Raw genomic sequence first — 27,938 nt, 5'->3', positions numbered from 1 at the left:
CACACACACACACACACACACAACCACAAGCCAGCACTGTTCTTTTTTGCATGTGTTTTTTCAGTTTTCCCTGGTCAGTGTCAGTTGGTTTCTTCCCTCTTGTTATCCTATATGGGGTGTGTGCTTGGACAAGTTACTGAACGTCAAGGCCAGTCTGTGTAATGATTCGTATCACTGGGTCGTACGTACTACATGCTATGGAACCCTCTATGTACTAAGTAAGCATGTTTCATGGAACATCTCATTTAATACTTGCAGGTAAGGGAAGTGAGGCTCAGAGAGGTACAGAAACCTGCCATGGTCACACAGTAAGTGATAAAACTAGCATTCCAACCCAGACAGCTGATGGCAGAGCCCCAGGCCCTGGCTGCTTTGGTCATCATGTCACCCAAGCCTGGCACAGAGCTTGTTTCCAATCAAGTGTGCTGAGTACTAAGATGACTGACAGCAGAAGGTGCCCAATCCATGGTGTTAACCAACCTGCCACCTGACTCTGGCAGGGACTGCCCCTCAGGAGAAAGGGGATGCCTAGGAGAGACCCCAGGGTCAGACAACAGGGGAACTTACCAAAATAGGAGCTGCCTTAAATAACACCGAGAGCCAGACTTCCCATCTCAGCCTGGCCCCCCCGCTTTTGTCTCCCACTGGGCAGCGGGGTGTCTTGCTGCCCAGGAGCAGTGGCCCATGGGAAGGGGATGCCCTCTGGAGTCATTTGATGCCCAACACAGTGTGCCACGCTCCAAACCCTGGGAGGAGAGGGGTAGAGCTGTGAGTGATTCCTCTAGCTCATGGGACCACTCCATGGGACTAAAGGGCTCAGACCATACCAGCCACAGCTGCTGGCCAGACAGGTGCTGGCTCTGGGGGCCACCGGGTGAGGGAGGGCCCCACCACCCCTCCCTGAACCTGATAGTCTTCTTGACCCAGCCAGGAGTTTAGATTTCCTCCAGTGGAGAGGAGAAAACTGTGGTGGGAGACTCCAGGTGCAGGATCTGGGCACAGGGTTTGGGACGGGCGCGCGCATGCATGCATGCACACACACACACACACACACACACACACGCCAATAACAACACAGCTGTCTATGAAATCATATCCTCCTCTCTTCATGCTTTCATAGGGAGCGGAAGATTCCCTGGAGCTGTCCCCAGACATCGGCATTCTCACGGACACTCACTTCCACAGACCCGGCTCTGGAAGAGGGAGGAGCAAACACAGATTAGGAGGGAGCTCAGCCAGACAAACCCTCCAAACTGCCCCCTCCATCCCTGCCTAAAAGCAGGGAGAGGTCCTGATTCTCCTTCCTTCTGGAAGGGCAGGCACCATCTGCCTAGGGCCTGAGAGTGACAGGGACACGAGAGGCTATTATTAGACTCCTGATCAAGGGTGCACTGCACACCCTACGGGATCAGGATACACCAGCCCTGCAGGAGAAAAGACATGGCCCGGAAGAGGCGACCAGGCGACCAGCTGACTCCCGGCTCAGCCTCTCACTCTGCCTCAAGGGCCGCACCAGCCCCACACTGGGAGATGGCGCCTGAGAACCTGACACTGCAGGCAGAGGCGGCCAGGGGTCAAAGTCCTGAGACGGGCGCAAAGCTCTGAACAAATGGGCCTGTCCCAGGCCGCCCCGCCTGAATCTTTGACCAAGCAGAGAACTGACTCAGTGGGGCCATGGGGGCTTGGCCAGAACTGAGAAGCCTGGGAGATTCTGTAGCTCTGCCTGGGCTGGGAGGCCTGGGGAGAAACTCTCCACCCCTGGGGTGCAGAGACCACAGAGGGAAAGGCCAGCAGAGCAGGGAAAGAGCAGAAATGCAAGGAGGGGAGTGGCTGGCCAAGAAACCAAGGCCCCATAACTCCAGGGTCTAGAAGGTGTGTATGTAGTGGGGGCGGGTGCTTGGAAGGGTGACGCTGGTGTGAGATGGCGCTGACCGGGGGCCACCTTCCTTCTTCCAAACACCCACACGTGGTTGTGGGTTCTCAGCGTACACGAGGGAAGTCACCCCTCGCCGCCTCCCTCCCCAAGCTCTGAAGCCTTCCAGGAGCCCAGGAGGAGGTGTTGGTAGCGGCTCCCACCCTGCAGGCAGAGGCTGGGAGGAGGGGTGCTGAGGGGCCGAACTCGGGAGACTCCAGTCAGTTTCTGCTCAAACTTCTCCCCGGACGCCCAGCCCCCGTAAAGAGAGCGCTCGTCTTGGAACCGCACAAGGAGGAAAACGCCGGGAGCCGCTCCGCTGGAGCGCAGGAGTTACCCCGAAACAGGCACATACGTCCCCTCCCCGCCCCACGCGGCCCTCCCCCTCGGCGCTCAGCCCCACCCCCCGCCGGCAGCCTCCGCGCCCCTCCTCCTCTTCCTACCCTAGGCTCAACTCCTATCTTTCCCGTTTTCCCAGCCCATGAGATTCCCAGACCGGATGGCCATGGACTAAGGATCCGGGGGGAAAAGGGAAGAGGGGTGAGGGGGCGTCCGAGAGGCGTGCGGAGAGCGGCGGGCTGGGGAGCCGTAGACGGGTGGCCTGGGTCTGGGGCGGCGCGGACTAACCTCCTGGTAACTCTCCTCGCGGGGGTTGAAGGTGCTGTCCACGCGCTGCAGACGCAGGCCGAGGTGCGGGACGCTGTGCAGCCACACCACCCACCAGGGCGCGATGTACTCCACGCGTGCGGCCGGCATCGCGCGGCGCGAGTGAGCACGCCCGCCGCGGCCGCTGCAGCCACCGCCACTTCGCCCCGGACGCGAGCCCACTCCAGGCCCCGCCCCGGGCCCGCCCCGCCCCGCCCCAGGCCCCTCCCCTTGGACACACCCACTACCTACCACGCGTCGCGCCCTAGAACGCAACGCCCTTTTGTGGTCTGGGATCTGTCCTGGCTCCACCGGTCAAAGAGGTGGAAGGAGAAGTGAAAACTCCCAGAACGCTCCTAAATCTGTTTCTTAATAGCAGCCTCTAAATCCCCGGGCTTCTCCTTAATTACTTGCTATCAAATCAAGGATATAGTGTCAATGAGTGCAGCTAGCCATCGTGGAATAAGAGAAGTGGACAGGGAGGGCCTCCTGGAGGAAGGGCCCCTTGCTCGCTATCCAGGAAGGAGAGGATGAGGGCCCTTGGAGCGCGGGGGAGGGATGCAAGAGCCGTCAGCAAGACACTCTATTTCCTGAGCGCCTACTGTGTGCCAGCCACTGGCCTGTCAGTGAACAAAAGCAGACGGAAACCCTTGTCCAGAGGATATGGCGCTTCAGTGGGCGGATGACACAGTCCCCACACAAAGACATGTTAGGGGTGCTTCGGCGGAAAGGAAAAGCAGAGCAGTCTCAGCGGACAGGACGTGGTCCCGGCAGGGCAGCGGCAAATCGGATAAAGCTTCGCAGGCGCTTCCCCTGAGTCCTTTGAGCGCCCACAGAGGCCTCGGGCATCAGAGGGCCGCCGTTCTGCTGCTGCAAATAGCGTGGTGTGACCGGAGGACGCGGGCTGGGCAGGGAGGGGGAAGGTCGAGGGCACTTAAGGGCTGCCGGGGCTTGGGGAGGTGGGAGTGGAGGAGTTAAGGGGTCGTCGGTGGAGACTGCAGCGCTGGGTGGTAGCCACGGGGGAGCAAGGGGGTTTAGGGAGCAGGGACATGGGTGACACAGGAAATCCGGGAAAGACTCCAGGTTCCTGGCTCCAGGAATTGGGTGAATATAGGAGTCCTGAAGAGGCCTGCAAAAACGCATCATTGGCCCACAGAGGCCCCGTGCGTGAGAGGCCAAGGGGCCTGGATAGAGTCTTGTCCTGGGCTCCAGGCCTCTCCTGGTCTGCACAGGCCGGGTCCTCGTTCCCAGCGTCTTCCTGTGGCCGGCTCACTTGCGCATGCCCAAACCTGAGGCACTCAGCCGGGGCACAGCAGGCTGGAGACCACTGTGCTCTCATAGAGGTTTTCTTTCATTCGAGAAATTTTGATCGAGCACCTTTTCTGTGCTAGGGGATACAGTGATGAATCAAATATACAGGTTCCTGTCTGCATGGCATCTAGAGTCTAAAAGGGGAGGGCAGCAGCCTTTTACCCCAGTGATTAACTACTAATCCTGTTCACTGCTTTTCAGGGTCCAGTGTTGGTATGTGAAGGGGGGATGGATTCTGGGGGTGGGGGAGGTGTCTCGGGACGGCGTTTCCTGAAGAATGACACCTGAGGTGAGAGCTGAGGATGACAGGGAGATAACTCGGGTTGTCCTGGGGAGGATTCTAAGCAAAGGGACAGGAACTATGAGATCAGGGACTACGGTGGGCAGGTGTGAAGCCGAGTGAGAATGACAAGGAGAGACTGGAAAACTGCAGACAGAACACAGACCGGCAGCTGGCTGCCAGGGAGGGGCTGGGGTGCAGGAGGACTTTGCAGGGTGATGAAACACTCTCTCGATTGCCGTGGTGGCTACACAACTGTAAATCTTGGTCAGAGTCATAGAGCTGTACACCAAAACGGGTGAATTTCACCTCAATAAGCCTTACTTTAAAATAAATATCTTCATTCTTTAAGGAAAAGAGGAAAGAGGCTGCAAAGTGGGCAAGAGCCCGATCGCACATGGCCCCGTAGACCCTGGTGTTTTGGTCTTTGAAGCGGCCACTGCCGGTCGCACAGGAAAATGGACTTGAAGCAATTTTATGGGCCCTCAGTGGGTACTGGTAACAGGCATGACCATGGGGCTGCAGCCTGTGCTCCCTGGAACCGCCGGGACAGGGCCCATGCACACCGTTTCCTTCCTCCCCCTCCTTCTCCACGTCAACACCACAGAAGGTGACAGCTGCTGGTTCTTGCCACAAGGCCTCCCAAAGGCCTGGGAAGTTATGAGTACTTGGCATTCCTCTAGGAAGATTAGAGTTACAACTGGGAACTGTCAGTGCCTTAGGAGGGAAGGGCGGATGATACCAGAGACCCCACATGGGGGGGCCACGTCCTGGGAAATGCGAGGGAGTTGCGCCTGCAGTACTGACCTTGAATGTGGTAGGGGGGAGCCTTGCCAGAGCTGGGGCTGGGCCCCCGAGAGGCAGTGGGTGGGGGAAAGGGGAAGGCTGTACACGCACGCAAAGACGTCAACTGCAAAAGCTCACGCTCAGGGCCACACACCCGGGCGCAGCTTGGAATACTCAAACCTGCTTGGCCGGTCTGCACCCAGACTGACTGCGAGCCCAGCGTTCTAGCTGTTTCCACAGAAGCCTGCAGACCTAGACAGTTGAGCCCGTGGAGCTGAGGCTGAACAGACCTCCCAGGGACTCGTGAGGGAGTTGATGTGAGAAAAGCACCCCTGTCCTTCCCAAACTAACAGCTGTGGCCCATACAAGTGGCCACTCACCTGGCGCAGCTGGGACAAGCTGTCCCAAGCTGACGAGCTGGCCTGCCTCAGCAAGGCAGTGGTCGGCCCTGGCCACCAAACGGCTAACAGACCTGTGTCTTAGACCAGCTTAAGCATAATCTCTGCAATCTCTGGCTACCATCACCAATTTTTAAAGCATCCCAGACTCCAAGGCACAAGCCCGAGCTGAGAACCTCGGCATGAAAGGATGCCTTCTCTAGACACGGAGGGCTTGTCTCCTAGGAGCTGGGGCTAGTCTCTGGACAATGTGCTGGGACAAAGGAGGCCCAAGCGGTAAACCCTCCCTGCTCCTGGGAATGGAGCAGAGAGAATAGGGAAGGCTGAACGTGCTCCATCTGGGTCTGTCAACAGTCAGTAGGAGCCCGTAGACCCCTCTGCGAGGAAAAAAATCCAAACCATCTCTCATGACCAGATTCAAAAACTATCTTCACCCTTAAAATTCTTAAAGAACAAGGAAATCAAGTAATGGTTTCAGGCGCTTAGCTGGATTTTATCCTGCAAACCATTTCCAGACCCTCCTGGTCGACTGTTCATTTGTTGTGCTATGTCCCCACCTTGTGGTCTTTTCTGACATGACCCCATCTCCATTTCCCAAATTTGCTAGGGGCCAGGAGCCCTTCTCAACCTTTAAAAATAGCTCATTTAACCCTAACAAACCATGTACCGTGTTTCCCCGAAAATAAGACCTAGCTGGACAATCAGCTTTAATGCGTCTTTTGAAGCAAAAATTAATATAAGACCTGGTCTTATATCACAGTAAAATAAGACCGGGTCTTGTATTAATTTTTGCTTCAAAAAATGCATTAGAGCTGATTGTCCAGCTAGGTCTTATTTTCGGGGAAACATGGTATTATGGTTATTTGCTAAAACCATATGGAAACGGAGGCAACCCCTCAGCCACAAAATGGGCTGTGGGCCTGGAACACTTACTTGCCAAGGGCCTAGGAGCCCACAGCCTGTGCCAGGCTTGCCACAGGCAGGAGGATCCTTGTTTTAGGCTCAATGAGCCTTTTATCTGTTTAAAACGTGCATCACATAGCACCTGGTCAACGCCTCTCTGGATAGTCTTGGGCCTGTCCTCTGAGCGGAGGGGTCCTTCCATAGGGAAACAAGGGATGTGTGTAGGTGGACTGCCCTGCCACTGAGCAGGGAGACCGCTGCTGGCCACGGATTTTGACCCAAGTAGGCACTGTCCCACCTGGACTGCACTGGTTTCCCCGGTGACTCCCACACCAAGATGAGCGGACAGAAGTGTTTACAGTCCTCCTCTGGACTGTTAACTGGTACGCAGAGGTGAGGCCATTTCTCAAGACCACACAGATTGGCGAGCAGTAGAACCAGGATTTTATCCCCGAGGAGTCAGGCCTGGCCGGGACCTCATCTGCCACTCAAGCTGGGATCTGGGCCCTTCTGGCCCTTTGAGTAGCAGCTCCATCCACACACACATCCCAGTGCACTGTCTCCATCCCACGGCCACCAGACTCCAGCGCCTCCCTTTAAATGTCATTTGGATTTTATAGCTGGTCTTCAAGGTCTGTCTCATTTCCTGTTTCAGGATGTTCCCTCTTCCTGGAAACGCGTGGCCCACTTAGCTAGGCTTACATCTTATGTCCTCAGCTTTTAAGGTTCCTTCTCTGAGCCCTCCATCTAAATTGTCCTTTCACCTGCCTTAATCCCACTGCACCCCTTACTGTTCCTGAACTCCCGTATCTAGGAAACACACAAGTGTCTTAGTATTAAAAAAACCCTTACGCCTACCTTGGCATCAAGGGATACTTCAACGACGGGGACATGAAAGCCTGCTACATTCCAGGGTGGCCGGCTTAGCTTGCAGCCACTGCCAAGGCTAATCAACTCCTACTTTTAACCATCGTTTTCATTATCAGGGAGCTCATTTTACCTAAGTGACTTTTAAATCTCCCGAGTGCATACTGGCTTACTTCCACAAATATCTCGCTCTTCTAGCTGCCTATTTCCATCTATTGTCAAACTTAGACTAAGAAAAGGATGGCTTTATCTGTCCACAGCCCAAGATAGGGGATGCAAGGAGGCTGCTACCAGGACCTCTATCCTATTTTTGCCAGAAGCCACCACTAAGTAACATTTCCCTTCCCGCCGGTCCTCAAAGACAAGACACTTGAAGAATTTTTAAAATTTTAATACAGTTCAGATCAGCATGTCTGCTTCATTTCAGCTCCTTCACTGCCAGACCTAGAAGAAGAGAGAAAGGTGTGTCACCCAGAAGATATATTCTGAGTTACTGTTGTCCCCCAGAAGATGCATTCTGAGTTACTGTTGCTTGTCCGGAGTGTGTACTGAAGCTGAGAAGAGATCTCACAAAGGTCAGATTTTAAGCCCATCAGGGAGGCTTTGCTTAAAATATTGTTAGTGTTTGAAAGAAAACAAAAACAAAACAAAAAAACCCCTCAGCCTTTATAAAGAGGTGGCCTTCCGCTTTGTGCCCCATGGGCAGCTGCACCCCCCCACCAGGATGGGCCCTTTGTTTAACCTATGCTCAGGGCCATTACAGTCAGTTTTCCATTCTGTAAAAACGAAGATCATCAAAACCAGTATGAGCCTGGAGAGGATGAAATGGATGGTGCACATCAGTCACTGATCTGCATTACAAAAGCATGGAAGAGAGCGAAACAAATTTCCCTTGGGCCGGGAGCGCTTCCCGTGTGGGCTCCGACCTCTGAGAAACATCACTGCTTCCACTCACAGCAAGAGCGGATACTGGGACCATGAAACAGACTTTCTTCAATTTGGGGACCATTCAAGAACAAGATGGTGACACACGCACCCGGTACCTTCTTGGCGCCCCCGCTTTCCGGCTCACTCACCTGGGGGCAGGGACTGCTTCAGCTTCTCTGCCTTCTCTTTGTCTGTGATGACCAAGGTGTAGAGGTACCTGCTGCATCGGACTTTAAACTTCACGTTATCCTTATTTTTCTTGATCTTGACGGCTACCAGAGACCAGAATCAGTAGTTTAATTGTATCGCAGAACAGATGTCACGCAGCTCACCTGCTTTAGGCTTCTGTAGAGAGTGGCACTGCTAACTGCGACCACTGGCAGCTGTGCTTGGCTCCCTGTACGTCCCTCCAAACAGGACACGAGATTCCCTCCACGATCCCAGTATTTATAATCAGCCCCAGAAACCCACACTTCCCTTGTATCAACACCCAGGAGCCTGGGGCTTACTCTTAATCGGTTTGTTTACATTTAAAACATAGGTCTACGGTACACTGAACACACCCAAGAACATTCTGTACCCATTTCATTTTTTTAAAGGAATGGAAGTAGTTCATAAAGTAAGGAGATGGGATATCTGCCGGGATCAAGAACTTTCCACCACTCAATCTTTTCTGGAAAGCAGTTGTCTGTGTGTGAGATGACATGCCGGGACAATGAAGCGCAGTGAGTACGCGCTGAAGCTGTTCCTAAAATGTATATGGAGTCCTTTTTTGGGGTTCTTTGTTGCTGCCAAATTCTATCTCAGGACCACAGCTCACCAAGAGCCCCAAGTGGACCCCAAACTCAGCAGTGTAGGGTTTGAAGTTTGGCAAGTCTGGTTATGGACAAGTGTCAGTGCATTTCCAGGCCGCTGGCGTCACGTGCTTCTCCGTAAGCCGGTCATTTCATGCACCCGTCAAGCCCCTCATTCCACCCTCTGTAAAAACAGCTCATTATTATAAAAGCAGTGACGTGCCAGCTGAGTCGGGTGGCTAAGGGGGCTCCAGTGCCTCGGCCCAAGTACCTGACCAGACACAGAAGCAGCGCGAGGTTAACCTGTACTCACTCACCACCCACGATCCGTTTCTGCCAGTAACTGTTAAAGGGACAGGCACGAAATAGGACGCAGCAGCACTGGCTGCCTTGGCTCGCGTTTTAATAAATCCAGAACCTGGATATTCATTCAAACCAACCTATTTTGCTCTCTTAATATTCCTCTTGAAGCTAAGCACACTGCACTGTCACACACCTATAAATCGAGCCGGACACTCCTAAGTATATGGATCTCATAGAAGATTGTTATTATTACACAATGATTAATTCCACCTAGCGACATGTCATACACCCTAAGAACGGAAAGCAGGGACAGAAACTGCGTGTACACCAATGTTCACAGCAACGTTATCTGCAACGGCCAAAGGGTGAGTTACTCAAATGTCCACCAACAGATGAAAGAGCAACAAAATGCGGTCTGTCCCTCCATGCAGTGGCTTCGGCCTTGGAAAGGCAATTCCGACACATGCTCTACCGTGGGTGAACCTTGAAGACATTATGCTAAATGAAGCCAGCCAGTCACAAAACACTTGATCATTTCCCTTACGAGGTTCCTAGCGTAGTCAGTGATTAAGCACAAGGTGGCGGCGGGGGGCTGGAGAGGACGGCAGTTATTGCTCAACGGGTACAGTTTCCGTTTCGCAAGATCAAGACCCTGGAGATGCGACGTGAATGCACTTAATACCAGTGAACTGTACACCTAAAAATGGTACATTTTGTTACGTATATTTTAGAATTAAAAATATGAACACTCACTGGACACCCTCGTACGTCCAGGGGACCACGACCCCCACCCTCATAGGACACACCGACTCCAATCAGGCTCCCAATTACCATGCAAATGACCGGATGGATTCAGGGTCATCTCCTCCATGTACGAAGGTCTCTAATGGATCCCCTGGTGCGATCCTTGCTCCAATCCCACGAGACGGATCCTATTACTGCCCCTTCAACTGGAGTAACCGGTGGTGTCAGGTAACTTGACAGCTACCTACTGACAGAGCTAGGACTCGACGCAGGCAGCCACCCCAAATTCCCTGGTCCGAACTCAAACTGACATGAAGATCTCTTTATAGTAACACGACAGCCACCAACAAAGCACACTGTCACCTGAGGTCCCCACAACCATCAGGGAGGGCAGACATGCTCACCAGATGCTACCTGTTCCCAAAGGTGGTCAACATTTCATCCAGTACCAGAGGCTCAAAGGCAACCGCCTGTTTCAGGTAAATAACAGGGACGCAAATAGGATCCTCCCTGGGCCCGCGAACCCACGACAAGGCTCTCCCCACGCGCCCCTCTATGACCGACACAGAGCATCTGACACGGTCAGTGTCCCGGCCCGCGCAATGTCACCCTGACCCTGCCACTTTCCCCAAGGAGCCGACGTTCTCTCCAGGACACATGTGGGAGCGGGAAAGGAAGAAGCTACACGGAGCGTTCGATGCAGCAGAGAAAAGACGACTACGCGAAGTGGCACCGCGTGCGGATTCCGCTCTACAAGCCCCCAGACCTCCTCCAACTATCCCAACGGGCTAACAGAACCCTCCCCCGCGGTTGGTGTGAAAAAGGCGACGGCACGGGCACCGGGGCCGGCACAGCACGGAACCCCCCCCACAGCACTAACTCGGGGTTTAGGGGACGCGCCTCTGCAGACTCGCACGCAGTCAAGGCTCCTCTCCACGCGCCAAACCAAAACCACAACGAACCCGGGGCAGTTTTTAAAAACATCCACAATCAGCGAAGGAAGACAAGGCACTGGCCACGCACGTGTCTCACGGGAAGGAGGACGAGATCGCCGCTCTCCCGACCGCCAGGCACACGCTCGCACGGCCTCCCGCCTCCCGCCGGACCCTCTGGGGGGCAGACGCCCCCGGAGCAGCCCCAGCGTGGGGCCCGCTCCACGCCCACGCATCGTTATCGTGTGCTCGTCTCGCAGGGCAGGGCGCTTCCTTACATTTGGCGTCCTTTCGCCGGGCCGTGAGCAGGAAGTCCTTGATTTCCTCAATTTTGCGAGGCTGCAACACAAAGGAAACGGGGCATGCATTACGGAGACGGGCGTTTTCGGCCGACGGTCAAGTCCAGCAGCCCCGCGCCTCCCCGGGAAGGTCGCAGGCAGGGGCCCTACTCACCATGGCTACGAGGCGCGGAGGACGCGCGGCCGGCACCTGCGGGGAAGACAAACGTTAGCGCGGACCCGGCGCGGGGACCGGCGGCGACCACCGCTTCCCCTCCCCGCCCCTTCCGAAATGCCGGCCCCATCGCACGCCATCCTCCTTCCCCGCACCCTTGACCCAGGATGAGGGTCCGCAAATTTCAGCCGGCCGTGGATTACCTCGGATTACCCCTGCATCCCCCACAAACCTCCCGAGAGACACTCACAGCAAGCGGCAAGAAGCAAGCAGGCTGAGAAAGGACGAAACTTCCGCTTCCGGTTAGTTAAACCCTCCCCCGGAGGAACCTGGGTACGGTGTCTTTAAAGGGTCACAAAGCATGTAGTCGTTTGCCTTTCCGTTGTAGCACTTCTGCCCCCTTCTGGCATAGATTAATAGCGCAGCTCCACGAAGGTAATAGGCAGCCTCCCTCCTCCAGTCTCTCTCCTTTTCCGCCCCCACTGCCCCTCCCCCCGAACCCCTTGGCTTTGATAGGTTTTATTTCAGATCTAGTTTGAAGACTTAAGACTTATATCTATTACTTTCATTAGGCCTGTGCGTTGGGCATCTACGCAGAGATTTTCTGATTTAAATGAAGGAACCTCTCTATGTAAATTTTAGAACCCCTTTCTAGGGGGTCGTCACATTTCCTGCTGGTCCCCTTTTCCATGGATATCTAATCTGTCACGAGCAGGGTCCTCTTTTCCATTTAAGGAAGGTTTTCCACACGCCACCTCCAATTCCTGTAAGGACTGGTGCACAATAAAAGTCAGCGCATACTTCCAGTAGCTGATTTTTATCAAACACTTCGGTCCGGCAGCCCCCGCATGGCTCAGATCCCCAGGCCCAGGCCCCTGCCTACTGCCCGAGGCTGCGCAGCGAGAACGGGCCGGCTGCTCGGGGAGGGCAGCGTTTCCTGCGCCTCTTTGGGTCCTTCCCGCCTCCATTCCAGGCCTGATGTCATTCCCCCCCGCCCCCCCCCCCCCCCATTTACTCTCAGTTCTTATATAACGTCTCTTCAGGCAAGCGCCGGGAAACCTGTGGTTATCGATTTTATTTTTATCCTCCGCTTTTATTTTATTTTTAACCTCTCTACAAATGTCTACATTTTATTATATTTGTTTCCCCCAAATGTAATAACTGCACAACAGAATGTAATTGCCTTGGCGCATTATTACACTCGAAGAGAGTACTTTACCATGAACTTTACTTTGAATTAACTCTCCTCCCTCCCATCGGACAAGCCCGGGTTGGGCATCTTCCAAGGGGTGCTGGGCAGACGGGGAAGAATAAACCAACAGAGATCATACATTCCTCTAATTGTGCTACAGAGCCCTTTAAAAGAAGCCAATCTGTGTTTCTGTAACTACAAATGCATCTCGGTGTGAACGGTGGGAAAGTTAATTGGTAAGCGCTTCATTTTAGACTGTTTGAAGGTCGGAGTCCACCCTGAGAATTCTGACCTGAGAAGGACATTGCCAAATCCCTTAGCCTGACTTTGCCGGCCCCACTCCATCTCAGGCTGATGCCTTCTGGTGTTTTCCGCCCCACTGCTCCACCAGAGACAAATCAGCCTTTTAGCTAACCAACTGGCCTCTTAAAGCCCTGGGCACTTCCCGACTCCCGCCAGGCACGTGCTCCCCGCTTTGCTACAAGTCCTGCTCATCCACCAGAGCTCAGCTCCCACCTCTCCTTCAGGCAGGGCCCTTCACCTCTAACTCCTGTCACTTGTCACTCACACAGCGGTTACTTGCACATACCTTTTGGTAGACTATGCAGCAGTGTTGGACTTTCCATACATTTGTACCAACTTTTCTTTGAAGGCAAGAATGGGCTTCCACATTCTGTTGATAACTCTTGAAATGCAGTACACACACACACACACACACACACACACATAGTAGGTGCTCAGTGCTGACACTGTAGGATTCTCAAGCTGGACACAGTATCTGAGATCACTCACGAAGCGTGGATGGATTGATGGAGGGATGAATGGAGGAAGTGAGTGAGGAGTGGAGGGATTCATTTGGACAAAGCAGTGCTGGGCACATAGTAGGTCCATAAAAATATTTGTCGAGTGAATGCCTGGTGCCTCTCCCCACTGCAGGACCCACAGGACAGGGACAGGGGACAGCGGGAGGGGCTGTACCTCTCTTTTGGCAGCGATCCCAGAGAGACAGATGTTCACCCTCTTGCATCGTATAATAAGAGAACATAGATGTGTAGTAACAAAACACAAAGGCAAATTTGTTCAAGTACCAGGGTTTTCTCCAGCTCCCCAAGGGGGACAAATAGCGAAATAAATGGCAGCTGCTGAAAGGCGAAGCAAAGAATCTGGTGGGAATGCCTCCCTCGCTTCAGGGGAAGCCGAGCCCCAGGGACTGCCGGCAACCAGGGGGCCAAAGCTGGAGTGAAAGAGCCTGTGACAGAGCAGAGCCCAGGATGCTGCTGCCTTTGACAGAAGCATCCCTGGTGATGCTGATACACACGCAAGATGGAAAATTCTAACAGGTGCCCAGGGTGGACCCTCTAGGAAATGAAGATCCCAGACTTGAGGGCTGGGCATGGCATGGTCCAGTTTGCCTGTTACAGGTCACTCCGCCTCTGAAGTGTGGAGGGTGGGTTGGAATGTCCAAGACTGGTGGCCGTGGGAATGGTGAAGGTTACTGTCATCGTCCAAGGGCCAGGGAGGAGGGTCTCAACCAGGGTAGTGGCAGTGCGGTCAGAGAGCTGGAGATGGATGGAGGGCATGTCTGGGGCTGTGGGAACCACCCAGTCCTCTCCCTTCCCTTCTGCCAACCTGCTGGGCAAAGGGATGCCCCTGGCTGGGTCCACGGCAGGTGAGGCACACAGCCTCCCTCTCACCCCCACGGGCACTGCCCCGGCCACCCCTGAAGGTTAACTGGTTTAGCGTTCTCATCAGCTTTCAGGACACCAGAACTGGCCCCCAAACTAGCACCAGACCCCCAGGGGGCAAAAGGGTAGTACGGTACATGGCATGATCTGAAGGGGCTGAGAAGTCCTCCCCAGCCTCCACGGTTTCTCTCTTTCAATTCATTCCATTCATTCAGATAATGTCTAATGAGAACCTGGAGGCAGGGGTAGAGAGGAGCGGCACCCCAAGTTGCCTATCCCAGGTCCCCCTGCTCTGTGGGTCTGTCTGGGCTCCCTCTGCTGGCCCACTGAAGGCACCATTGTGCAATATTGCCTGTGGCTGGTTCCAGTGTTGCCTCCTTCACTTACTGTCTTCTAAAGCGAGGTGTGTGGGGTTGTATGACCTCCTCTCTTTCTTCACAGAGCTGCTGTGAAGCCTAAATGGGATCATTTAAAAAGCCAAAGCCAGTGCCATCCTGATTTCCTCCAGGACGTCTGGAAATAACCCCCCTCGACACCCAGCCCTGGGTGTAGTGTCCAATAATGGCCACACAGAGGCGCCAAAGCCGTGAGTGGAATGGAAAGGAACCAGCCTTTTCCTCCTTGAATCCTAAAATCTCAGGCTTAGAGTACTTATATAAATGAGAAGTAATATTTGTATAGCATTTCATACTTGACGGGGTGCTTTCATATCTACCATCTCATTTAATCTCCAAGAGGCCCCCAAGAGGCCCCTGCCTTTGGCTGTCAGCAGGGCTGGCCTTTAATCATCTTGGAAGGGAGATGTTTATTTAACCTTGAAGGCTTTCAGCAGAGGGAGGGTCTGGAGTCCCTCTTGCTGAACTCGGCAAGATGGGAAAAAGATGGGGAAGGAAGGAAGAAGGCAGGGTGTGGGCATTGGGGCTGGCGCTTTTTTTGGGAACCCAAGAGCGGTGAGACTAAAGGAAGGAGGTTACCCCCCTCGTCCAGCGTCCGCAGAGTCCGAGAGAAGCTCAGCTGCCCCTGAGGGGCACACACAGCTGCTCAGACAGCTCACTGACTGGCTAAATGGCTCCAACCCATTTTTAGAGAGCTCCTTCTGTCCGCCAGGCACTGTGCTAGGTGATTTCCCTGTCACAGCAATATCCTTTCACACGCCTTTTTGTCGCTCTTGGCTTTGTTCCAGGCCCAGGGCAGGTGGTAAAGACACAGAGATAAGATCCTGTCTGCATCTCTGTGTCCCTTTCAAGGAACTCTCAGACTAGCAGGGGAGGCAGTGATAACGCAGGGCCGTATGTGCAAAAAGTGCTTCTCGCTGTGAGAACAGATGGGGGCTGTGTGAGACGGATCCAGGCTGGGGCTGGGGTGGGCCCAGGGAAACCCTCCAGGAGAAAGTAACAACGGTGCTGATTCACAAGGGAGAGAACCCACCCAGCACACTCAGAGCAGCCTGCTTGAACGTGCAAACCCTCACAGCAAATATGTTCCAGGAGGGCCAGAATAAAGAAGCAATCGGACTGGGTGGCATTAATCCAGGAGGTCTTCCTGGAGGAGGCACTGTGATAGGGTGGGAAGAAAACTGTTCCAGGAGATAGCCCGTCTTGGGAGTCAAATCTTGTGTCTGGCTAAGATCCCTGGAACGAGTCTTCCCGCATCTCTGAACCTCAGTCTCTGTGGAGGAGAAGTACTAATCCCTTCTTCCAAGCCTTCCAGGTCACTGTGCCAATTGTGTGTAGCCTGCACAACTGTCTGTGGCTGCCCTGCTTTTGAGAAACCAGGAGACACAAGGAACAGAAAGTGCTTAGCCCAGCAGCTGCCTCTGAGACTGTTAATTGAATATGAGTCCAGGGTGAGAGTTGTCAATGGGTTTGGATACCTGCCACCTGGAGAAGAGGAGGCGGGTTGGAGAGGCGAGCGTCCCCCTTCCCCAGAGCTCAGTGACGCAGGGAGAGGGGACCCCTCGGAAAGCCTGCCTGGTTTTCTCCAGCGGGAGCACAGTTCATTTTGACAGATGACACCACCTCAAACCCCCGGCTCCCCTCCATGGCCCCTTTCACCGGATGAACTGCTGTCATGGTGTCCAACCTGCTACAGATTGGACGGTGTCCTCTAGCAGTAAGGGAAATCACAGCGGGGCCAGCAGAGGAGAATCCTTCCTGGGTAAGGGACCCCCCACCCCTCTATCAGTGTGTGCCAGGGTGAGGGACGTTACAGTGAGAGGAAAAGGACATGGTCCCTCTAAATAAGGGACAGGGGCCAGCCTACTGGCTTGTATATATCTTGCATTATGCAGTGGAAGAGAGGAAATCAATAGAGCTGTCAGTGGTTTAATGCATTCAGTACTGCAGACGTCCTCATCTCAGGATGCTCCAGACGGATGCTTCAAATTAAAAAACAGGGGAGGGGGAGAGGGACTGAAGGGGGTGGGAGATAAACACCCTGACAGACCAGAGGAAAGGAAGGGACACGACTGAGGCTCTGAGAAAATTAAAGTCCATAAATCATGAGGCTCAGAGAGCATCCTGGGTGTGAGTGACAGGAGACCCTGATTGGCAGCAGTGGTGCCGTGGTTCCTGGGCCCCCTCTGCCAGGTGGGCGTCCCGGGAGGGAGGGGAGAGCATATGCAGACCTCTTGTATTCAAGGTGTTGATGCTGGATGGGGGTGAGGGTTGGGCTGAACTGGGGTGTGGGGGTGGAGGATCAGGATGAAATGAACGATAACCTCATAACCTGCGGTACGTAGGTGAGTGGGGTCCTTTGGATGGGGAGGTGGCACTTTGCTCCGTCCCATGAAGCTCTGGCCTCTAGAAGCTCTTGACTACCTGATCCGTCTTTCATCCCCACAGAGAACCCTTCCAGCCCGGGTTCAGCCTCTTCCAGCTGGGCCCTGCCTGCCTCTCCTCTCTGTCTCTCTGTCTGTCTGTATGCTCCTCTCTGCTTCTCTGGCTCTCCACATTTGTGAATCTGCGTCCTGCCCACTGGGCTCCTGCTTTTTCTTCAACCTCAGAGACTCTTGCCTTCTGCCCCCTTATCAGTGGCCTGACGGTCTTCTTCAGCCTCTCCTTTGAGCCCGTGACCCCTGTGGGGGAGGCTGAGTGGTCCACGTGTCCTTCCCAGAGTTGGCCCTCTGGTATGGAGACCCCGGGAAGGGCATGTGCAGGTGGGTGAAGTGCCTGCCATCCTGCCTGTCCCCACCTGCCACAGGACCCACCTGCCCAGGGTGGGCCAGCAGAGAGGAAAAACAGAGCCGGCCCCACAGTGGAGTGTGGAAGGCAGGAAAGTGTTGGTTCTAGACTCCATTTCCTACCAACCACCCTGGGGGCCCTTCCCGGTCCTGACAGGAAGCAGACAAAGCAAGACTGGGTGACTGGAGGACAATATAATAAAGGGACTGGTTGCGACGGTGTGGGCAGGTGCAAGAAACCAGGAGGGAGACCTACCACTGGGCTTCAGGGCAAGAGGGGTGTCACTTGACCCGGGATAGCCAGGCTGTGTGGAGGGCAGGCCACCTGAGACCTTTAGCCAAAGGACCCACCTGGCCTGCAGCAACCTCTCAGGGACAGAGCTGGGACCGAGTATCTTGAGCTTCCCTCCCTCTCCTCTTCCTTCCCTCCATCCCTCTGATTTCCTGCCAGGGCACCCCACTGGCTGAACCCAACAGGTTCAGGAGGGTCACCCCTGGAGCACTGAGCAGGATGGAGGCGTGAGCCTAGAGACAATGGAAGACATCCGGTCCACCCGCTCCTTCACACAGCAGGTCCCCCTCCACCCTGGGGTGGCCTTATTACCTAATGTGGCCGTATCATGTCCCTTTCGTGGTCCCAAGGCAGAGAAGTCCCCCAGGGCTCAGTGGGCTCTCTTGTCTTGTCCATCATCCAATGTCCCCAGACTCAGGCCATGTCTTCAGGCCGATACGCCTGTCAGTGGGGGCAGACGCGCTCTGGCGGGCTCGCATCCTGCGCAAAGGTGAGCCTGCACCCAGGCGAGCCCGCACGCACGCACAACCACGCACCGCCTGTGCTTCCAGAGAAACAGGTAGGTTGCGATGGCTTCATTGTGTTTCATCGCCCAGGACCACTTCTACCAATTACATTGGTGACCGCGCTTCCCTAAGCAATTACCGAGCGCTGCAATGGCCCCTGAGGTGAGGAGATTAAAGGGAACGCTGGTGGCTGCCACAGGGCCGGAAGCAGGGGCCCACCGGGTCTGGGGGCTGCCAGTGTGGGAGACACCGAGCGCATACGTAAGTACCCGCCTCTGAGCACGTGCGCACTACGGAGGAGGCGCAGCCGTGGAGGCCAGTGGCTGGGCGGTTCCCATGTCCTCCCTGTTTCCTTCTCTGGTGTATGCGAGCAGGGAGGAACAATTTGTAGGAATCTAGACTCGCTGCCAGGGGTCAGGGAGGAGGCTGCTTGCTGGTGCGCAAGGAGGAGCAAACTGGCCGGGGTCCCTTTGCCACCACCTCCTCTGCGAAGGCTCACGGGCAGCTGTATGGCTCCATGTCGCGGGGATCGCAGCATCTTTGGAGAAGGAGGGATGGAGGCAGACGCATCTCCCCATCTCCGACTAGCCTCCTGCCTGGCTGAGTCTTGGGGAAGGGGTTTTCCACAGGGGGTCTGGCCGCTTCTCCACGTGAAGGCTCTGTTTCCCCTCTCAATCGCACTGCTCTCTGGAGTGGTGACATCTGGTGAGGTGACATGGGCTGGTGCCTTCCTCTGTCATACTCTCCTCAGATGGGGCCTGTGGCCTTTGGAGACAGGAAAAGAAAGAAAGTGGGGTGCAGGGGGAGGGGCAGGCTGGACGCTGGCCTGGTGGTGCCCTGCTCCTGTCCACTTCCTTCTCACCTTCCTGTTCATAATTTCCCTCTCAGCCCTCGCCTGACAGGCTGATCTGCTATTAATGGAGCACGACAGATGCAGTTGGCCTGTTAATTACATCAGATGAAGTCTTCAGCCCAGACCTCCTGGGAGGGCAGGGGAGAAGTGGCTGCCGTCTTGTCAACATAGCCCTACCCTTGGATTTAACCCTGTAAGAGCAGGGGCCTGGGTGGGATTGGAAGAGCGTTACTGTGTGTGTCTGACCAGAGTCACATTAGACCTGGAGAGGAAGGCTGCTGGGAGAGCAGTGCGGGACCCTGTTCTGTGACTTCAGGATAGAACAGTCACAAAAGCTGCCACTGTGTTGCTCGCCTACTTACTATGCGTCAGGTGCCACACCAGCTGCTCCATGACGATCATTTCCTGTAATCCTCACAACGCTAAATTAGGCAAGATCGCAATCTCCATCTTTACGGCTGAGGCCTCTGAAGCACAGAGAGATCAACCGAGTTGCCCAAGGCCACACAGCTAGCAGCGGGAGGAAAAGGATGCTTCATGACTTGGGCAGTGAGTGTTTCCTCATTGAATTCCTCAAAGCCTTTTGCTTCCCTCTCCAGGGACCAACTGGGTCATGGGTTGCTGAGAGAAGGACCCAGACTGTGAGGTGATTATTTAATCTACAAATATTTATTAAGCACCTCCTCTGTTCTAGGATTGGGGGCCTAGAGATTCATAAACACATTTTCCGTCCTCGTGGAGCTTGTCCTCAGCTTGGGAAATGGGCCAGCTCTGCCCGACACCCCTCCAGAGCCAGCCCCACAGCTCTTTCTGAGGAGGCAGTGACTGTGGGACGTCCCCCGCCCGGCCCTTCCGTGACCTCTAACATCCCATGGCCTTAGATGTTTGGACTAACCTGGGACAATCCGGGGTTTGGAACCAGAACTTAGAGACTCTGGCTTGTGGCTAATCGGCCTTGGATTTCATGCAAACTTGGGGCGGAGGGGCCTCTTTTTTTGGGAAGTCACAATGGGTGCGTGTAAGCAGGAGTTTGAGACTAGGTGGCTCCTGTCAGACAACTTTCTAGTGACTGTGACAGCGGCTAAATCTTCTGTGCCTGGGTAACCTTCTGTGCCATGAGGTTCCACCCCCTGCCCCCATATTTCTGCCTTTTCCTGTAACTGGTTTGAATGGGTTTCCATTTTTAGAAGCCGAATGATTCTCAAGGTAGAAGTCTGGTTGAGGCATATGATCCCCACACGGCAGGACACAGAAGAGGGGACTGGGCTCTTTCCAGGGACCTCAACAAATGACCAGGATGTCATCAGGCAGAGAAGAGAGAGACACAGGAGGCATTTTGGGGAGTAGGAGGTGAACCTGGCAGAGGGAGCAGAGATATGACATGCTCAGGGACCTTCCGACTGGGGTGTGGTGGCAAATGTTAAAAATCTGGCTTTCTGACAAAAAAAAATTCTTAATTTTTAGCATTTGCCGATTCCTGTGGTGTAAATACTCCCATGGCCACGCTGAAGCTGCCAATGTGATGTCAACTTTTGACTATGTAACAAGCAGCTCTCATGAGCTGGGAGGAGCCAGTTCCACTAGTGCACACGCCAGGTCACCTGCCATTGCCTAAATGCAGGGGACGTGTGGGGAGGATAGTAGAGGGTGCTGGACAGGTGGACTGATTCATGGCCAGGAAAGATTGTGAATGTCACATTCGGAGTTTGAGCTTCAGTATGCAGTGGCAGAAGCCCAGGCCCTGCCAGGGCAATTTTAGTGGTGTGTGTGGATCAACAGCTGTATGCTGTTTGTTGTCCGCTGTGGCTTGGCTTTCCTTTACACTGGTCCCCCTAAATAACCCCGGGGGCGGGGGGGGTATCTATTCAAGTCTGGAGAGGGGTGCACAGAATGGGAGATGCATTATTTTCTAATAAAGAGGGAGAAGAGGAGTCCTGCCTCACCCCCAGCTAGCTGCACCTCAGGGCCATCCCTCATCTTAATGAGCTCATCCAAATCTCATTTGCTAATGAGGAATTTAATGGTCACAGACTGACAAGTGAGACTGAAAGGGGGAGATGGGAAGGTCGTTAAGAAAATGAAATGGTAGCTACATGCCATGCCACTGCCATCCCACCTGCCCACCCAGAGTGGGTAGGAGGTGGGAAGCACGGGCTGGCTTGACCCCCCCGCCAAATGGGGCTCCTAGAGGGGCTTGTGGGTCAGCACCACGGACAGGGGACAGCTTTGCTCTACTTTCCTCGTAGTCTGGAACGTCCTGTCTGCAATTTTTGCTTCCTGATAGTTTATTTTTCCAAGACTCAAATGGGACAATCACCTCCCCTTGGAAACCTTGCATGCAGCCCCGGATGGGTTAGGGCCCACGGCGTTTGCATTGCACCTTTGCACATTCTCGTGGCACCTGTGTCAGGGTGCTAAAATGCTACGTGTCCGTGGCTGTTTTTCCTACTAGTTTGTAAGCAACTTGAGTGTTACCCTCTCCATGTCTTGAATGCTGACCCCTTGCCCTGTGCAAGGGATAGGTATAGAATTTGTTGAGAAATGAATGAAACAGTGAATAAAGGAGTAGATAGAAGAGTGAGAGAAAGAATGCATGAATAACGTGTTTATTGAAACAAAAATGGCTATAGCATCATGGCCAGGAAATTGGGGATTGGAAATATTGGATATTGGAAATATCCCATCCCTTAGGCTGCATACAAAAGACAGACAGAACAGAGGGTTAGAACAGAGATTTCCAGAAATTCCCACATCTACTCCCCCGTTCTTCCATGATATAGGGCTATCCAGAATAAAAACTACACAGGCCAGTATTCCTTGCAGGTATCTGTGGCTGTTGGCTGAACAGTGGGGTTGATGGCTGGAGCTGAGGCAACCACCTTAGACTCGGAAGCCAGCCAACTTGGAGGAACATGGTAGAAAACGAGTGTCTTTTGAGGACTGTGCAGAACCAAGCTTCTAGACCAGCCCTGGACTGCAAACATCCAGACTGCAGTGGGGGAGAGAAATTAACTTTGCTTCCTGTTATTTTAGGTCTCAGTGCTCAGCAGAACCTAATCCTAAGTAATGTATGAACCACCGTGAAAGAGAGACTCAAACGTAAGAGTGAAGGCCAATCAGTACAATGCAAACCACGGAAGCTAGCACCGAGCAGGGTCGCCTGAGGTTAACCCAGGGCGACCTCTAAACCAGGTCTTGAAGGAGGGCGGAGGCGCATGAAAACAGTATGGTGGGGTAATTGTTAGAAGGGCAACTGAGCTCCCCACTCTTGGGCTTCTCTCCTCAGCCAGCCTGGAGGAGCTGCTTGCATCTTGCCCTGTGCTCAGCATCCTGGGAAAAGGAAGGTAGCTGGTCTAGGCTGTGAGGTCAGTGCAGCCAGGAATCCTTGCTGGGGCTTGGGGCAGAGAGAAGACCAGAGACCAGTGAGCACAAACCTGGTGTGGAGGGAAGAGCACTGGACAGGGAGTCAGATTATGTCAGATCTTTGGTTGTTTTCTCCATTTCCTGTCTCATGTGGGAAGGCTTTCAGTCAATCGCAGCTTGCTGCTGGGTTGTTTTTTGGGGCAGACAATCAGGCTGAGGATGGCTCAGGAAGGGACACCTGGTTCTGTGGATTTGGGGAGGAGAGCTTGGAGAGTGAGTTCTGATGAGGGGTGTGGACGGCAGAACTCCAAAATGACCTCCAATGTCCCCCACCCTCCCACAATTCCCTTTCTTTGAGTGTGAGACCTTTAACTTGCTTCTAACCCGTAGAATAGGGCAAAGGCAAAGGGATTTTGCAGATGTAAGTAAGGTCCCTAAACAATGAACTGTAAGTTAATCACAGGAGAGACGGGGTTGGTGGGCCTGACCTAATCAGGGGAGCTCTTTAAAAGAGGGACTGCGAATCAGAGACTCTTCTTCCTGGTCTTGCAGAAGCAAGGTGCCAGGAGTCTACAGCTGTAAGGAAATGAATTCTGCCAAGAACCACATGTGCCTGAAGGAGGACCCTGAGCCCCGGAGGAGACCCCAGTCCTAGCCAATACCTTGCGTGTAGCCTGGTGAGACTTCGAGCAGACCCCAGATAAACTGTGACCAGACTCCTGACCCACAGAAGCTGTCAGATAATAAATGTGTGTGGTTCTAAGCCACTACAGTTTTGGTAATTTGTTGCAAAGCAATAAAGAGTTCGTACAGAAAGTCGGACGTGCCTGGATGGAGCCAGCCTCACGGCCTGCCTCGCTCAAGCTCGGGGATGGAGCTGGGATCATTGAGTGGCCGGCAACGCGACAGGGAGAGAGAAAATTAAAATTCGAGATGGAGCGATTCAAAAACTGTAATCTCGGCAAACAGTGGCACTTAGATTTCCCGTTATTGATCCCCTCGGTGGATATGCTCCAATCTCATAATTACAGGAGGAACTTTTCCAATTTGGGCTGATTGCCTCCCCTCCCCTCACGCCCTTCCTTGATTTCTTTAAACTCACAACAAGGCGCAGTAGATTGCAGGCCACTGTAGGGTCTAAATAAACGCTGCTAATCATTTTAGTAGAAACCCCATCCGAGCAGCGAGAAGGAGCTGCTGAGTGGCATCTTCCTCTTACCTCCCAGGAGCGGGGAGCAAATCCTGCCCTTGGCTTGGGGCTGACCCCCTGGCTTCCCCAGGTTCCCTCTTAGGCTAGGAGGTGTTGACCAGTGCGGGAGCCTCCTGAGCTAAACTTGATCCTCCTGCGTCCAGGCACAGTTTAGGCCAGTCTCTGCCAGGACGCCCCCGGGGGCACACACCAGCCCTTTATTCACTGCTCTTGTCAGGCACCTGGCCATTCTCTTGTCATCTAACCCACTGGTTCTCCATGAGCGGGCGGGCGGATCTGGCCCCCTCCCCGGGGACATGGGGCAACAACGGCTGGAGACATTTTTGGGTGTTATGACTTGGGAAGAGAGTTTCTACCGGCATCTAGCGGGTGGCGGCCAGGGGAGCTGCTAAACACACTTCAGGGCACAGAATGGGCCCCACCACAAAGAAAGATCGGGACCAAGAGGTCAATAATGTGGAGAGTAAGAGACTCTGCACTAACTTAACTCCTTCCTCTTTGTAGAACAGAAAGAAGATCAGAGGTGAGAGATTTGAAACCAAAACGTTTGGACGATGACACACACACACACACACACACACAGACACAGACACACACACACACACACATACACTCCTTTCTCCATCTCTGCCTTCGTTCCTGTTCACTCTTCAAAATTTGGTTTATCACCTTGGTTAGGAGCTATCCCCTCCTCCTGGAGTCTTCTCCATACCATGGGCTGTATGGAATGTGTAACACATCCGTCCAGAGTCTTACCTGTGGTTCCCTTAGCATTTATCATCCCTGATACGATCTAGTTGTTCAGGCAAAACATGATGACAAACGTCCGACAATGGTCACCTTTGGGAAGGGTGGTGACAGGAAAGGAGGAGAAGGGGGCTTCTGGGCTTCTGGGGGCCTGTTCTGTTTCTTGACCCGGGAGCTGGTTCATAATATTGTCTGCTTTGTGAAAATGTCCCCTGCTATACACTTTTGATGAGTGCATTGTATGCATATATATTATCATTCAATGAAAAGTATTTTTAAAAACCACCTGGTTTGTGTTTGGTCTGGCCCACCCTGCGCTTGATTGTAACTCATTCAGATAGAAAGTGTGTCTTCTTTATCTCTCTGTCCTGTGTGTTGTTAATGTGAAATCCTTTGACCCACAGTGCCTTCTTTTGTAAGGGGACAATAATAATGATATATGCTGCATACAGTTTTAAAATATTTCTTTTTGTATTAAACAATGCCTGTAAAGTGTTCACTTAGCACGGTACCTGACACCTAGGGCTTGACCTGTGTTATTATTAGCGACCTAGTTAAGGTTTGTTGAATGACTAAATAATCTAACTTGAAGCATTCACACACGTGAGCACATCCCTGCTCTGGCTGCCCGGTACCCTGGTCCCCCAGGCCACTGTCATCCTCCTTCCTTCCATTCACTGTGTCCCTCCCTCCTTCCTTCCCTCCACTTCTTCAAAAAGATGCCGTGGGCCACAGCTTCCTGACCTGGTCTCTCTGTGCAGAGCCCCTCCCCACCTGTTGGCCAAGAGCACCTTAAAGAGAGATTGTTCCACTAAAGTAATTGCTGCTGCAGCCACCAGAGAGCCATTTATTGCTCACTAGAAAACAGTTTTCCCTAGCAAGCCCATTATACCCGGCATTTAACCAGGAACCACAAATCTCTGCCCCAGGAGACCCTGCCGCTCCTTAGCCCAGGAACATGGGGAGCCACTGGCTTTACAGTTTTTATTTCTCATCGCTCTTTTCTCCAGTTTTTAGCAGGGAAAGATGACCCTCCCTTGGGCTGACTGACTGCCTCCCTCCAGCCTGTGGGCAGCCAAGCATCTTTGGCTTCTGGGAAATCTAATCGGCTGTTGCAGGGCCCTGAGGCTTACATCTTTTTATTCATTTCATCAACGCTCAGGGCCTGCTACCAGGTTGGGTGCTGTGGGCACAAAGACGAAACAGTCAGCTCTAGTAGACAGTCTGTGAGACTTGAAAGTACGTGACCCACTCATGTCCTCCATCTGAAGTGAGGGGTGCCCTCTTGTCTCATATCGGGCTATCCATGACTCTGAAAACGCAGCTGTGATGGTTGGAGCCCAGGGTCAACATCAAGCCAACAGCAACTGTGTAGCTGAGACTCGGGGAAGGTCACCTGCCCAGGAGCTGGGGCTTGATGGGACTGCTCAGTAGGGGTGACACATTCCACCTGTAGAGAGTGGCGGGAGAACAAGTTCCAAGGAGGATGCTCTGACAAGGGCCCGTTGAGCACCTGTTGGGTTCTGAGGGAGGAGACCTACTGCTCGAGCCCTGGCCAGTGCCCCCCATTTTCTCATCTCTTCCTGTCCCTGTGTCCTTTCCATAGGTTCTCCCTGTGACTGAGGTTCCTTCATAGAGTGACCACATGTCCTCATTTGCCCAGGACAGTTCTGACTGATGCTTAAGTGTCCTGGTGTCATAATTAATGGTTCCCCCTTTCACTCTAAAAACTGTTCCGGTGTAGACCTTAACTCACACAGGAGGGGGCCATGAGGACAGCGGGGGACAGGATGGACGTGAGACCAGACTGGGGAAGCTGTGATGGAGGGTGTGGTTGGTGGCCCGTGCCAGTCGGAGAACTGTTCCTAACCTGTCCTCAACCTGGTAAGTGCAGAAATTAAGAGGAAGCATAGCGATCGACAAAGTAATCTTACGTCTGTTGATTTAATGGTAATAAAAATTAGGCTTCTTTTTGTGAGTTATTTAAATTTCATTTTTTCTAATAATTCATCTTTATAGAGTATTAAAGGTACAGTCACTTTGGAAAACAGTTGGGCAGTTCCTAAAAATGTTGAACATGTGACCTCTATGTTTAAAGGGATCACACGACCCAGCAAGTCTAGGTAGGTATGTGTATACCCAAGAGACTTGAAAACGTACACTAATATGAATGTTCATTGCAGTATTATTCCTGATAGCCAAAACAAAAAACAAAGAAAGGAAACAACCTAAATGTCCACTGAGAAGTGGATAAACAAAATGTGGAATATGTGTACAGTGGAACATGCTTCAGCCACGAAAAGGAATGAAGTACTTACACACTACAACGTGGATGGACCTTGAAAAACATGATGCTACGCGAAAGAAGTCAGGCCCAAAAGATGTATGATTCCAATTTGCCAATTTGATGAAATGTCCAAAACAGGCAAATAAATAGAGACAGAAGGTTGATTACTGGTTGCCAGGTGCTGGTGAGAAAGGGACGGGGAGTGACTGCTAATGTGTGCACGATTTCTTTTTGGGGTGCTGAAAATGTTCTGGAATTAGATGATGGTTGCACAACCCTGTGAATATACTAAACAGCCTTGACTTGCGCACCTTAAAAGAGTGAAGTTTATGGTATGTAAATTATATCTGAAACAAATTTTTTAGAAGTATTGATCTCCCATCGATTGGAAACTAAAGAAGACAGTGGTTATGCATGGCTGGTAGTTGAGAAACATTGACCCAGTTCCCCTTCAGATGAGGAAACTGAGTTCTAGCCAAAGAGGAATGACCCAGGTTCGTTCCAGGGGGTGTAATGGCCGGGGGCCCAGGGCCCGGGTCTCCCACTTCCAGCCAGCAAGCTCAGCATCAGGATAATCAGCCAGATGTCTGTTGTGCTCTGTGATGGGCAGTTCTGAACATCAGTCAGCTCATGAGAAATGGGGTACTGGGCGGTGTCTGGAAAACTCTGAAAGTGTTCTCACACCTTCCCCCAAACACCTCAACATAAGAGTTCTCCAAGAAAAGACTTTTTCTAAAAGAGGGTAGGAATAGACTGGGGTCCCTGACCTCGTCTCTACTTCCACTTCAGCTGGGAATGACTACCCCAGAGAGTGGGTTCCCTCCATCAGGCAGAGGGTGTGCTGGGCTACTGGGACCCAGGGCCAGGACCAGTCTGCCTCTGCCCACAGAAGTGGAGACCCGGGGCTTGTTTCCCTGCCCTGAGGGGCCTCCATTGATTCCCACAAAATCCAGGGGGACCTGCAGCCATGAGCAGGTGTGGGCAGCACCAACAGTCAGGGCTACCTGCCTGATCAGCACCTGGTCTGCTGGTCTGAGAGTGAAACAGAAGCAGTTTGCAGCCAGGGTGAATAATGACAACCACAACAACAGTAATCACTAGAGTTTTACGGGCGCCCACTCCATGCTCCGCTCCATGCTAAGAACTTTACAAACACTGTCACTACCCCTGGACCTCTGGGTGGGTGCTGCTGTTGTTTCTAGGTTACAGCTGAGGAAACCAAGTCTTTAACAGAAGCTAAGTCGCTTGCCCGGGTTCCCACAGCTACCTTGCGGTGAAGCTCTGAATGCAGCTCTGCTTGTCTTTACCCAATACACACCCTGTGCCCTCCCCGCTGCCCACACACAGAGTGAAGCTCGGGGGGCTGA

The 27,938-nt window shown here is 53.2% G+C and overlaps 2 protein-coding genes across 3 annotated transcripts in view; both read right to left on the bottom strand.

Annotated features, from left to right (window-relative positions):
- Window positions 1-2,735, bottom strand: part of TTYH2 (tweety family member 2) — a 33,264-nt gene extending 30,529 nt beyond the window's left edge. The window contains exon 1 of the mRNA XM_033090352.1: window positions 2,540-2,735. Within this exon, the coding sequence (XP_032946243.1) occupies window positions 2,540-2,668 (129 nt within the window). The 5' untranslated portion in view covers window positions 2,669-2,735. The remainder of the gene's footprint in view (window positions 1-2,539) is intronic.
- Window positions 2,736-7,477: 4,742 nt separating this feature from the next.
- Window positions 7,478-11,592, bottom strand: RPL38 (ribosomal protein L38). 2 transcript variants are annotated; one of them, XM_033089061.1, is made up of 5 exons: window positions 11,506-11,592; window positions 11,256-11,291; window positions 11,081-11,141; window positions 8,179-8,301; window positions 7,478-7,546 (listed from the first exon to the last, which is right to left on the bottom strand). In XM_033089061.1, the coding sequence occupies exons 2-5, from the start codon at window positions 11,256-11,258 to the stop codon at window positions 7,521-7,523; spliced, it is 213 nt and encodes a 70-aa protein (XP_032944952.1). In that variant the 5' UTR covers window positions 11,259-11,291; window positions 11,506-11,592; the 3' UTR covers window positions 7,478-7,520. The 2 variants fall into 2 exon arrangements, with proteins under 2 accessions (XP_032944952.1, XP_032944953.1); XM_033089062.1 differs by having other exon boundaries at window positions 11,459-11,530.
- Between the last annotated feature and the right edge of the window lie 16,346 nt (window positions 11,593-27,938).

This window comes from Rhinolophus ferrumequinum, chromosome 21 (genome assembly GCF_004115265.2).
Source record: "Rhinolophus ferrumequinum isolate MPI-CBG mRhiFer1 chromosome 21, mRhiFer1_v1.p, whole genome shotgun sequence".
NCBI classification, from domain to species: domain Eukaryota; kingdom Metazoa; phylum Chordata; class Mammalia; order Chiroptera; family Rhinolophidae; genus Rhinolophus; species Rhinolophus ferrumequinum.
The sequence above is the reverse complement of the archived record's forward strand: the minus strand, read 5'-3'. Positions and strand labels throughout refer to the sequence as shown.